The 13,576-nt window shown below is 41.8% G+C and overlaps 1 protein-coding gene across 1 annotated transcript in view; it reads left to right on the top strand.

The window, feature by feature from the left end:
- CHCHD3 (coiled-coil-helix-coiled-coil-helix domain containing 3) overlaps nt 1-13,576 on the top strand; it is a 126,113-nt gene that overhangs the window by 96,907 nt on the left and 15,630 nt on the right. Inside the window, exon 6 of the mRNA XM_044279995.1 lies at nt 3,636-3,706. Coding sequence (XP_044135930.1) covers nt 3,636-3,706 — 71 coding nt within the window. The remainder of the gene's footprint in view (nt 1-3,635; nt 3,707-13,576) is intronic.

The raw sequence follows: 13,576 nt of genomic DNA on the forward strand, positions 1-13,576 counted from the left end.
TCCAGCGACCCCCACAATTTTTCATATTTTGTGGGCATCCTCTCTTCTTAAACATTATTTTCTCATAAACTGACATCGTGTTTACTTTCCTACTAAATTCTTCAATGACTGGAGGGCATGACTGAATCCAATGTAGGGCGATCAACTTCCTTGCCCCCAGGGTGGATTTGATTTAAATCAAACCGATTTTAAATCACGATTTAAATCATGATTTAAATCACTAGTCAGTAAGGCTTGATTTAAATCATAGTTTTTTTTTACATAAAGATTCATATTTGGACAATTTTTCTGTTGTACTTAGGAAGGAGAAAAATGTGTTTCTTTGGTCATCTTCATCACAGCGCATCTCATGAGGTTGCCTCATTCGGGCCACCAGGCCTTGCATTTCTTTGTTGCAGTGTTTGCATTTTGCACGCATGCCTGCCTTACCGATAGGTAAAGGAACTTCATTAAAATATTGCCAAACTGAGTCTCTTTTACGGCCTGCTGCCATTATAGTTTTTTTCCTCCAAGGAAAGAATGTGATAAACCTCAGGTCATACACACAAAAAGATCCAAAAACTTGTCTGTCTGTGGCTGTGCAGTACTGTGCTCAGAAAGTTTCACTTTCATTTTGTAGTACTCCTTGTCTGCTTGCCGTTTCCTCCTTACACTTAGTTTCACTTTCTTCTTGTGCAGATCTATTCCACTCCAAACAATCAGAAAAATATTGTTTATATTCTATTCACTGAACTTTAAACTTAGCACTGAAGGGGTTGATTCTGTATTTATAGGTTTGTAGAAGTTAGGATTAAGATCTTTTCATGTTATAAATTCAGTTTTGAGAACTCCAAAATTAAACCAAGAATCTGTGATAATATCTTGTAGGCATAAAAACTACCCAGTAATCTTACAAAAACCTCTGGAAGAGCATGACATTGTGAATGGATTAATGGAATTTACCAAAAAATTAAACCTATACAGCCTTTATTCTACATAATTAATTAAAAAAGTTATCTTTATTTCATAATGAAATAACCTTTGGCTGGTAATATATTTTCCTCAAAAAGCATTTTATATTAGAAAATCCGATTTAAATAAAAAAATTCCTTTTTTTTTTTTTTAAATCATTGATTTTTATCCACCCTGCTTGCCACATATAATAGTCTGCTAGCTACAATCCTATCTGTCTCCTCTTTCCTAATATCTGACACATATCCCAAGATACATACTTTTGGTTCCCGAGGTATCTGCAGTGAAACGATATTTTGAATCATTGCCAACACATCCGACCAGAAGCCATCTAATTGTGAACATTGCCACAACATATGCACTAAATCCGCCGATTCTGCTTGGCATCGTGGACACTTTGCATCCGCTCTGATGCCAATGCGGTGTAAAAAGACCGGAGTTTTGTAGACTCTGTGTACGATGAAAAGTTGAGACAACTTCCCACCTTCGCTCAATGATACTGTCGGTATGGCTTCTAATATAGCTTCCCACTGTTCCTGAGATATTTCCCCTATATCTTTCTCCCAGCCCTTCATTCTGGACAGGGGAAACGCTTCCAGATATTTATCTAGTAACATTTGATATATCATTGAAATGACCCCTTTTTTATCCCCTTTCTCCACTATTAAACGTAAAGACGCATCTTTATGTACCTTGATATTGTCATTTTTACACATCTCATTAAATGCATGCCTTATTTGTAAAAACTAGTAAAAGCAGTTTTTGGGTATACAGTACTCCTCCTGTAGTTTAATAAATGTTTTGAGTACCCATTTCTCCATTATATCTCCAAATTTGGTCACTCCACTATACTGCCATTGTTTGATAAATCCTCTGAGATGTAAAAATTCAGGTACATTGCGATTGTTCCATAAAGGTGTAAGTTCCGTGACTCCAACTGCACCCCTCAACTGCTTGACCTGCTCCCAAACCTTCCTCATCAGGCACACCAAATGTGAGCGATTATCTACAAAGGGTGTTCCTGATCCCTCCAATATCCACAATAACTCCTTACCCCCAATACATGTTTTAATATTTGACCTGTCATGTCCCTATCTATCCATCCCCTAAAGAGCTGACATTGTGCCGCCAGGTAATACATTCAGAGAGACTGAACTAGGGTTCTTGCGATGCCAAAATTTTTATTAGATTTCAATACCATAAAAAAGTATTGCGATACTCAATACCATGCGAAAAAATTTAAACCTCAAAAAGCAGCGTGCATTCTGCATTTTATGGAGCGTCCGGCCCATGATCGAACAGTCCGATCCTATTTTTTAGGGGGACAAGGTGACAAAAAAAATGGCGAATCGTGCGGTTTTTATTTTATTTCTGTTACGGCGTTCACCGCATAGGAGAGATATATTTTTTTTATATTTTAATAGTTCACACTTTTTTTTGGGGTGTGGCGATATGTAATATGTTTATTTATTGATTTATATAGTTTTATATGTAAAATTGGTAAAGGGGGTGATTTAAACTTACTGGGATATTTTCTTCCCTTGTCCTATTCACCCTTATAGATCAGGGTGAATAGAATCTCACACTCTCCCTGCTGCCCTGTGCATAGTACACACAGCAGCAGGGAAATTACCATGGCAGCCAGGGCTTCAGTAGCGTCCTGGCTGCCATGGTAACCGATCGGAGCCCTAGGATTACACTGCTGGGGCTCCGATCAGAAGCTGCCACTGCCACCAATGAGGAGGAGGGGAGGGGACCCTGTGGCCACTGCTACCAATGATTATAATACTGTGGAAGTTGGGGGGGGGGGGGAGACGCACTGCGCCACCAATGTTTTTAGTACTGGGGGAAGGGGGGGCCCAATGCGCCACCAATGAAGATAAGTAACCTTTTAATACAAATACAGGAGGCAGGTGCCGGCGGCAGAATCACATAGCCGACACCCAACCTCTGACAGGGCTCTTCGATCTGCGGCAGTTAACCACTGAGGGGTTAATTGCCGCGGATCGCAGCGCCCTGTCATAGAGTTCGGGTGCCGGCTATGTGATTTTGCCGCCGACTATAGGCGCAGCCTAGTATCGGTTAGCCTAGTATCGGTTAATGTCAAATCCCGGTATCGAATCGATACCGGTACAAAAGTATAAATTTGGTATCGCTAATTTGATACCCGCTACAACCCTAGACTGAACTACTAGAACGCCTGGTGGGTAAGAACATCCTGCTTACTCTTTCAGTTCCTAAAGGTGGTTATTGTGTTTTAGCATTTTCATCAGTAGCATGAGTAGTGCCACAGGGTGTAGATGTAATTTTCTGTTTTACCTGCAGGTGCCCCTCTCTGCACTGTGATTTTTGGTACACACATTTTCAATTTACTGACATGGTGTTTGATTTTTAGGCTATTCTAGAAAATGTGCAGTTTTAATAAGCCTCTCTTTTTGTATATTGTTTTTTTTTATTCTGAGGGGGTTTTCTCATGCTATACCATGGATAGTGAAATTTATTTTGTTTGTTTTTGTGCATTATGGGCACTTTTACGAAGACCTGAGATTACAGCAGAATCTGCACTGATTCAAGTAGGCAATTAGTCTTTCCCTCTTCCATCCACATCCCCTCTCTCTACCGCCCCCTTTTTCCATTTTGAGACAGAAATGTGAACTAATCCTTCTCATCTGTTTTGTTTGCAGAGTGCTCAGTTTTATAAAGTCACCACTGAACAGTACCGGTCAGCTGCAAATACTGTGGAGGCAAGATTTAAGTAAGGCTTTTTTTTTCTTTTGCTAAATTCTAAGTGATAGAATAAGACTTGTATGTGCATTTAATAGCGTCAATGGAAGGCTAAAGCATACATATCTGTAACCATGCAAATAAAAATTATCTCTGCAGACTCGGATGTAATCCTTGGAATCTGCCAGTAGTGTAATATATGGTACGTATGTTCTGGCAGACCTGCCCTGACATACAAAGGGGAACTGAATTCGTTGAATTATTTATTAATTTATTTTCTGAGTTATCACACTCCTGCTCCTCCGTCTGCCCTCATTCAACATAATGGTCCTTTACACGGGGCAACAATTGAACAGATCATGGCTAGCCAGCGTTACTAATAACGCTGGTTAGCAATGATCTGGTGGCGTAAAAGCATTGTTGATTAGCTGATAAACGAGCAAAAAGCTAATTCATCAGGTAATTGTATCTTTTGTGCAGCAGAAAAGATCATCGCTTCCCAGTGGCAGAACGTGCTGTGTAAACACGATCTGCTGCCGGGAAACAACGAGTCTATGGAGAAGAGTGATTTCATTAGTGATCGCTCCTCCCCATACTCTGGAGGAGCTCGGTGCATGTAAATGCACTGGTTTCTTAAGCTAGCGATCAGCAGATTGTCGAGAAGGAACGCTTCCTTCCCACAAATCTGCTAAATCGTCAAATCGTGTGTAAAGGGACCTATAGTGGTAGCACAGTGAACATAAGGTAAATGCGTGTATCAATAAAGACGTTGTCCCATTCTTTACGGTACGCGTTTTTAGTGGGATTTTTACCAGTATAGTTAACTATCAACAGGCATCCATAGTCAAAGCTAGCTCAGACAATGGTTTATTCTCATTCACAATTTGCACATGAATTTCAATGAAAGCCAAAGCGAATGTGACCGTTTTTTCCCCTTCTCCCCGTTTTTCATTGACGTGCTTATTTTTGTAGTCCTTTTTGATTTCAAGGTGAAATGTAAAGGTGAATACCATCTAATACAGCATGTCCTTGGATTTCATGTGCAAAAAAGGAAACAGGTCCTCTCTATGACCTGTTGTTAAATAAGTAGGTCTGCCTCCCGTCACCACTAGGGGGAGCTAACGCGGTAGCTAGGAACTCCTCTTAATGGCGGCTGCAAGCAGCTGGAGAAGAGGGACCATTATTTATTTATTTTTTATCAAAAACTACAATCTAATTCCTATTATATGGTTCATAACAATGTATGTGCAGTGTGTAACAATCTGACGCTTTGTCACTGGTACGAAGACGTTAATGCAGTGGTGCCACAAAAAATAACGGAATACCTCCTGAATCAAGTGTGTAACAGATGATTGGATTGTCCATAATGCATTGAAAGAAGCTTATTACCTCTTTCTCTTAGTGCAAATGAGCTAACAATTATGCACACTCTTGATAAATGCCTTATCTGTGCTCGGCCTCAAGAAGCATTGATCAAATTCCCAATGATCAAATGCTTTATCTCTTTGAGGCACTAATTCACATTGATCACATTCTAAATGATCAAGTTCAATGGGCTCCTGCACAGCGCAAATTGCATTAAAAGAACATTACTAAAACATGCGACTGTTTCTAATGCAAGAATAATATTTCCAGGAGTTGCATTATAACCATTTTGATTAGATTATGAAGATGTCTTCTTTGTAATGAAAAGTTTACACAAGAAGAGAAGAATGTGATATTACAGGAAGAACATGGCTTTGGGCTAGGATTTGGGCTTTTGCAAAGTAATTACATTTCTACATTTGTATTAGCTTTCCTCCCCTTTGTAATTAAAGGGATGGTAGCAGGAAACACAGCAGATGCCTCAGTAACATTGTATTCCCTATGGCTATCTGAGTCAAAGTATAACGGCTTTATTATTCCACTATAATCACAGTAATTAAGAATCCGATATGGTGTCCCTAATGTTTTTTACCTGCTTTGTTAGTTTATGCTCTTTGCCCTGTTAAAAATGAAGTAGAATTGTGTTTTAATTGCAGGACTGTAATAAGTTTGTTAACTTCTAGAGAGTATCATTGATACGCTATTTATAAAGTGGGAGCAGTGAATGATTTCCTATAATACCGCACAATAGGGCTCTCCCATCTGAATGGCCTCCTGGCATATTACTACTGCAACTGTCCAGTCAGGTTCTCAGAAATGATAATAAAGGCTGCAGTGATTTCCATCAGTGCTTGTGAGCCAAACTAGGTGCGGGTCTTTCCTTTATACCTTCTCTGTATAGCCGTCACTCCTGGTTTTGGCTCACAATCACTGATGGAAATCACTGCTCAAGTACTGATTGTGTGAAAGCAGATGAGTGAGTTACACTGCCTGATGGGCGGGCAGATTATTTATATCCTGCTAGCACCCCTGCTGCCTGACTATGCCATACCTAGCACTGGGCCCCACCAACCAGCCAGAAAAACAGCTAAGTGGCCCCAGTGCAGTACCGCACATGGTGCAGTACTGCACGGGTGCCACTGTGCTGTTTTTCTGGCGGGGCCCAGTGCTAGGTATGGCATAGTCAGGCATCAGGGGTGCTGTTTGGCTGCTGGGTCCCACCACCTGTTCGATTGGCGCCACAGCGTTGGTGGTCGCCGTGCAGTGCAATTTTAGAGTAGGACCCACTCATAGAGGCAACCTTGGCGTGGTGAGTGAGCTTATGCCTTTTGATCAATATTTACACTAATGCCTCATTTAGCATGTAGCATAGGAGGCGGTACTCATGCGCTATTTAGTGCTGTCTTCTGCATTAGTAGCAGGGATGAGATTAGAGCATAGCAGCTGGATGTGCGATTCATTTCTTTTCTTTTTTTTTTTAAATCATCTATCGTGCCATATAAACAGGACTCTGCTGCCGACAAATAAGGAATCTGTATGGTGACGAGCAATGGCATTAGCGATCCCTCCTCCCCATACTGTGAAGGAGATCGCAGCATGTAAATGCTCCAGTCTCCTCCACTGACGAGCAGGCGATTGTCAGGAAAGAATGCTTCCTGCCCGATAATCGTCTGCTCAATTGCTCATTTCGGCAGTGTAAAGGGGCCTTAGTCAGTATCTGCACAGGAAGATAACCTGCTATTTCTTATTTAGCTCTTGCCTATTGGCTGCTTTTTCGCTCAGCTCAACACTATGATAGGTGGTTGCAGTTCCCACAGGGAGTCTTTGGGGGGGGGGGGGGGGCCTGGGGCTATTCAATAGGCACCCTGTAATTGCATTGGGGGACAGAGGGAATTATTGACCATAACCAAGAGCTTGAATCAGAGTCCTTTAAATTGTATTCAAAGCAGTTGATGTGACTGGTGATTCATGGGGTGGAAGATAGATCACATGTAGGTGGTAGTCTGTAGATAAGTAGTGCAATTGATAGATTCCATAGAAGGCTGTAGTATGAATGCAATCAACAGAGTGACCTTCCTCGAGAGTGAGGGACTTATGAGGTCATTTATTAAGTCTTAATAACCCCTTGCTGGTACCTGATGCGCCTAAGTTATGTAGCGGTGCCACCCTCTACATAACTCGGGCGCATCCACTGCCGGCCCGAATCTAGACCAGCTCCCTTGCTGGCATAGATTTAGATAATTTTCTATGCCTAAAGCAGGCATAGAAAAGGATAAATGAGATGGGCCTGCAAAGAAGTCGCAGATTCGGCCGCAAATCCCCTTTGCGACCGAATCTGTGACAGAAATCCATTCATAAATTACCCCCCTTAGTCTTCTGAATGAGATCCAAGGAAGAGTTTAAGAAGAAAGTTTTAGGCCCCTTGCAGACGAGCGTGTCTGGATGCGTTGTGTCTGCGATCAGGGAAAATCGTGCAAGTAGGTACGCAATTGCAGTCAGTTTTGACTGCGATTGCGTTCCGATGTTCAGTTTTTGTTGCGCGGGTGCAATGCGTTTTGCACGCATGTGATAAAAAACTGACTGTGGTACCCAGACTTCTTCACTGACGTTCGGGTTGGGTGTTCTGTGTATTTTATTATTTTCCCTTATAACATGGTTATAAGGGAAAATAATAGCATTTTTAATGCAGAATGCTTAGTAAAATGTGGCTTTGGCCAGCATCGTCGTCTTTCTTCTTCTTTCAGGAGCTGCCAAAGGACCTTTTTATAATGTAATCGCGCTCACCACTTGAAGATACCGCGCTCAATTACGTCAAGGGTCCTTTTGCAGGTCCTGAAAGAAGATGATCCCGGCTGCTCGAACAATTTAATTTTTTAACCCCTAAACCCACATTTTAGTAAGCATTCTATATTAAAAATGCTATTTTCCCTTATAACCATGTTATAAGGGAAAATAATATAGTAACTTTACTTTAATCAATTTACTTACATAATCTCCTAGCAACCATGCGTGAAAATTGCACCGCATCCGCACTTGCTTGCGGATGCTTGCGATTTTCACGCAGACCTATTCATTTCTATGGGGCCTGCGTTGCGTGAAAAACGCTGAATATAGAACATGCTGCGATTGTCACGCAACGCACAAGTGATGCGTGAAAATCGCCGCTCATATGAAGAGCCCCATTGAAGTGAATGGGTCCGGATTCAGTGCGGGTGCAATGCGTTCACCTTGCGCCGTGTGAAAGGGGCCTTTGAGATGCTAGTGGTAAATGCATATTGCAGCCATGGGACCTGAGGCCAGCACTTGGAGTGACATTAGGCATTTTGAGCACGTCTAGCGCTCTGTCATTTTCGGCTCATTTTTTATAGGACTGGAGAATGCCTTTAAAGGCCAGCATTGGCTTAGATGAGAATTGATGTTTCTATGACCAGCCTCTATTTCTTTTCTCCCAAAATCATATTACTTTTGATGGAATGGGAGATTTAGCTTTTCCACATTCTCTTTTGGCACCCTAATATATAATGTCTAAATGTGCGCATTTGTGTCTCCTGGCTGAAATACCGCCAGTGAGAGCGTCATGGCCCCTTCAGAGTGGTGTATCCAGCAGCTGTGCACATGCATTCATCTGCTCCTCTTAGCCACGCCGGAGCTCAACCCATTATTGATTATGATGGTTAAAGAATCGGCGTGCGAGAAAATGAGGCAAGTCTATTTCAAGAGCTCTTAATTCATGTGCAACTGTATTGGATTGCGGATTAGTCTAATGTGCCACACGCTCAGTGCTTGCCAAGACAGACACCTGTACATGTTTAAATATTTGTCCCTTCATCTGACAGCAATGAAGCCTTCTACCCGATGAATAATACATCTTCTACTCCAGCCATTTAATGCCTCCACCTCCAAGACGTGAGGAATTTAGTTCAGCTTTAATAAAAATTTAAATTCTCGAGAAATTGTTTTGCTCATTTTAAAATTGATTTAACGGGAATACAGTGGTTCTCCCTTTTGTAATACAAGTCATTAAGTCCCAATATTTCTGTGTAATGTGGGTGCAAGCTCACAAGCCTTATTCTGTCTTCTGCTGCTGATGAGTTACAAGGTATACAGTACCAGCAGCTTCTTTGTTAGTGCTATTATGCCTTCTGCTTCCTGAAAGGCACCGAGTGCAGACATTTAATGCTCTTTTTATGGACTTCCCATTATATATTGTGGTCATCACCTAAAGGGGCTTTTTCCTCAGGACAGACCAGCAATATCAGATCGGTGGGGGTCAGGCTCTTGGCACCCCCGCCTATCGGCTGTTTGAGGGAGCCGCAATACTGGTGTGAATGCTGGGGCCTCCTGATTGTTTACATGGGACTGCAGTGAAGAGGCTGCAAAGCTTGCATCAGGACCCTTTAAACAGCCAATAGGCTATCAAAATGTTGATACCATCAACGTTTGGCCACCATTTTGGCTCCAGGGTCATTTGCATGTAATGAGATATAACCACATCATGTGGTGGCTATATAGCACCAGGATATTCTGCAATGCACATTATTCTGTCATTTCCTATCTCACACACAACACTTGAGCCGATTTTATAGAAAGACAATTGACCTATTAGTATTTTTCCAGTTGTGAATGAAATGCCACAGAAGCACAGGGAGAATATATAAACTCCATGCACATCAGTCAGGCCCACAGTGCTAGATAGTAGCCGTGCTAACCCCTATTTTGTATGCTTCCATCCGTATCTCTATTCTGTTCTCCTGTCTGTACTAGCTTCTATGTACTGTGATTATCCATATTGCTTCATTCGCTGACTTCATTCATTTTTCATTACATTATATACTGCTCGTTTCCATGGTTATGACCACCCAGCAGTGGTGGTCTCTTTAAAACTTGAAACCGAGCTCTGGTTCGGTTCCGAGGTACCAGTTGGAAACGAACCCAAGATCGTTTAAAGTTTTAAACTGGTTTTCCACTTTAAAAATCAATAACCAAAGTTATTCAAAGTCACGCGCGACTTTGCAAATAATTGAGCCCATGCATTCTAATACTTTACGGAGACGGATCTCCCTACAGTAATAATCTGAAGTTATGAACAAAGCGACTTCACTCCTCTCTAACCTCTAGCTATACATCCATGCATCCTACTTGCTTTCCCAGCTGCCCACACTGTGCACTCATTTGGAAGCTGCCTGAGATCAGGACCCCTAGATCCTTCTCTTCTGAAGTCCAGGCTAACAAATGACTGCCAGTATGATAGAAACAGGACTTCTCCCCCCAGTGCATTATTTTACATTTGGAGACTTGGTTAAGTGCATTTTCCATTGGTTGGACCATTTATCTAGAGCAGCTGGATCTACTCCCATTTTACAAATCCTTCCAGGAATATCCACCTGATTGCACACTTTTGTGTCATCGGCAAACAGGCAAAGAATAGTCTCTGCTCGGAATGCCCTCCATTAACAGCAGCACTGATGTCTATTCCAGCAGGTGTAGATTTCATTTTCTGACATGTGCCAAATTTATTAAAGGGTTTCTGTCATCAGAAAAATCGTTATGTAGCTGTCTGACATTAGCGATGTGCTAATGTCAGCAGAACATAACTGTATGACTTAGATCTCCCTGCCTGCCGCCGTTCACGCTAAATAATGACTTTAATAATATGCAAATTAGCCTCTAGGTGCTAGTGGGGTGTTGCTGCAGCACCTAGAGGCTCCGTCCTCTCGCCGTTTGGCACGCCCTAAAGGTGATTGACATCCGTGCCCCGCAAATCCCGCGCCTGCGCCGTCCATTTTAGTATTAGGCGCAGTGAGTGAAGGGCGGCAGCAGGCGAGCGTCTTTTACTCCCTGCGCCTAATACTAAAATGGACAGTGCAGGCGTGGAATTTGCGAGGCACCGAGGATGTCAATCACCTTTACAAGGGCGTGCCAAGCGGTGAGAGGACAGAGCCTACAGGTGCTACAGCAACGCCCCACTAGCACCTAGAGGCTCATTTGCATATTATAAAAGTCATTATTTAGCGTGAACGGTGGCAGGCAGGGAGATATAAGCCATACAGTTACGTTCTGCTGACATTAGCACATCGCTAATGTCAGCCAGCTGCATAACGATTTTCCTGATGACAGAAACCCTTTAAGAACGGTGTCTTAATAAATTTGCTGCATTTGACTCCAACAATCTTCAGGTTAAGACTGGCATATGCAACGCGTCTTATTAAATCTGCCCCATGTCTATAGAGGCTTGGGTAGACATGAGCATTTCCACCTCCATGGTCCCTGTTATATCGGATGGAGACCAACTTTTAGCTGCACGTAAATGACATAATGAAATCCCTTCTATCCTGATTAAGGCTTCTAGCAAATGTCTCTAGTATTATATGTGTGGAAACAGACAACACACTGTAATCTAGTCTTGAAGAAACACATCCATCTTCTAGAAGCCGGGTGTGTGGGGGGTTAATTGTCAGTTTTGTTTATGCCTTATTCAGATATGCAAAAAAAATAAAAAATCCCGAGAGGCAAAGGCCAATATCAACACAATTCTCTCCAAACTAAAATAGTTTCATTTTACCCTACAGCGGTCCAGACATTTAGCTCTTGTGTTGTGATCAATACAGCCCATTAAGAATGCAGTGTAACAAACCCGGCACATGAAATATTAATTGCATGCATTTAGGCTAGATAAATGCAGATTCATCTCTCACTGGTGATGTTGTACAGCCCAGATCCATAACAAAGAGATTATATCATAGATCCGCTCTCCGAAGCGTTAGCACGAGGTCGCCAGGCGGCTTCTGCAAACTGTGGGCTCTTTTTTTCTATATTATTCTAGTTCGGCAAGAGGCTGTATTGTCCTAAATAGTCCACCGTGTCCTGCTTGTTATGTGCATATCTGTAAATCTCTCTGATGTTTATTACTAGGGTAACTTTAGGAATAATTTGTAGAAATTCCATGCTTGGCGTCATTAATGACCTAGAAACCTTTTGGTAAATCGATACATGCAGTTTTTTTTTCCCAAGCAGAACAAGTAATCTGCTTAATACGGATAGATCTGACTCCCTTGATTTTTAGTTAAATTAAGAGGACATTGGCGTTTATGTGATCTGTCACACCTCTGTAAATGCGGTATGTGCTTTTATACAAATGTTACCATCAGTTTCAGCAGACGATCTCTTAGGCTGTTTTCATATCTGCATTTTGGGTGGATCCCGCCAGGAGATCAGCCAAAACGAGTCCATTCAATAATACAACTGTCTGCATCCATTCAGAACAGATCCGGTTGTATTGTCTCCAAAATGAACAAGATAGATCCGGCAACAAAACAATTGTGTCTGAAAAAACAGATCCGGCACCATTGACTTACATGTGTGTTTCACGCTGGATCCGTCTTGCTCAGTATCCCATGCCGTACACTAAAGCGCTGCTTGCAACGTATTTTTGTGCAGCATTGGAACGCAACGAAACATAACATAATGCATTCTGATGCCCTCCGTTCAAGTTTGTTTAGTTTTGTCCCCATTGAAACTGATTCCTACACAAATCTGCTGAAAATTAATGGTTATTGTTAACATGTTTTTTTTTTTGTTTTTTTTTGTAAGTCTTTCTTTTTCATTTATAATTAATATTATAATATTATTATTATTATTATTATTATATTTTTTTTAAATATTTATTTTTTATACTTACTATTATTTCCCTTAGGGACTAGAACCCTTGTCCTATTCACCCTGATAGCTGTACCTGAGGGGTTAACTACCGCTGATAGCAGCTACTTGTCATAGAGGTTGGGAGTCGGCTATGTGATTCTGCAGCTCCCGCCTCCTGTATATGAAGGAATGAGAGATTTCTCTTCACTGGTGGTGCAGTGGCCATAACCCCTCCCCTCCTCTTGTAATTAATATTATAATATTATTATTATTATTATTATTATATTTTTTTTAAATATTTATTTTTTATACTTACTATTATTTCCCTTAGGGACTAGAACCCTTGTCCTATTCACCCTGATAGCTGTACCTGAGGGGTTAACTACCGCTGATAGCAGCTACTTGTCATAGAGGTTGGGAGTCGGCTATGTGATTCTGCAGCTCCCGCCTCCTGTATATGAAGGAATGAGAGATTTCTCTTCACTGGTGGTGCAGTGGCCATAGCCCCTCCCCTCCTCTTGTCCTCCCTCCTCTCATTGGTGGCAGCAGCAGCACAGGGGGAGGGAGACACTGCTCCTTCTCCCCTGTGCTGCTGAGGGAACACGGAGAGCGCTGACAGCGATCTGTGTTCCCAATACGTTATCGGAATATCTGCAAAATAGATGCTGATACCGATAACGTTCAAAATCCTGAATATCGGCCGATAATATCGGTAAAACCGATAATCGGTCGATCCCTAGCTTTGAGATCCTGTGACGGATCTCCAAACCGTACAGCAAAACGCAGATGTAGCAGTAGCCTTATGTTATAGCTCATCTATTAAACAATTCCCTAAAATCATCCAGTTTTTCAGAAGCACATGTTCGTGCCTAATGATGTAAATGCCCAGCCAGTTATC

This window comes from Bufo gargarizans, chromosome 2 (genome assembly GCF_014858855.1).
Source record: "Bufo gargarizans isolate SCDJY-AF-19 chromosome 2, ASM1485885v1, whole genome shotgun sequence".
Lineage (NCBI taxonomy): Eukaryota > Metazoa > Chordata > Amphibia > Anura > Bufonidae > Bufo > Bufo gargarizans.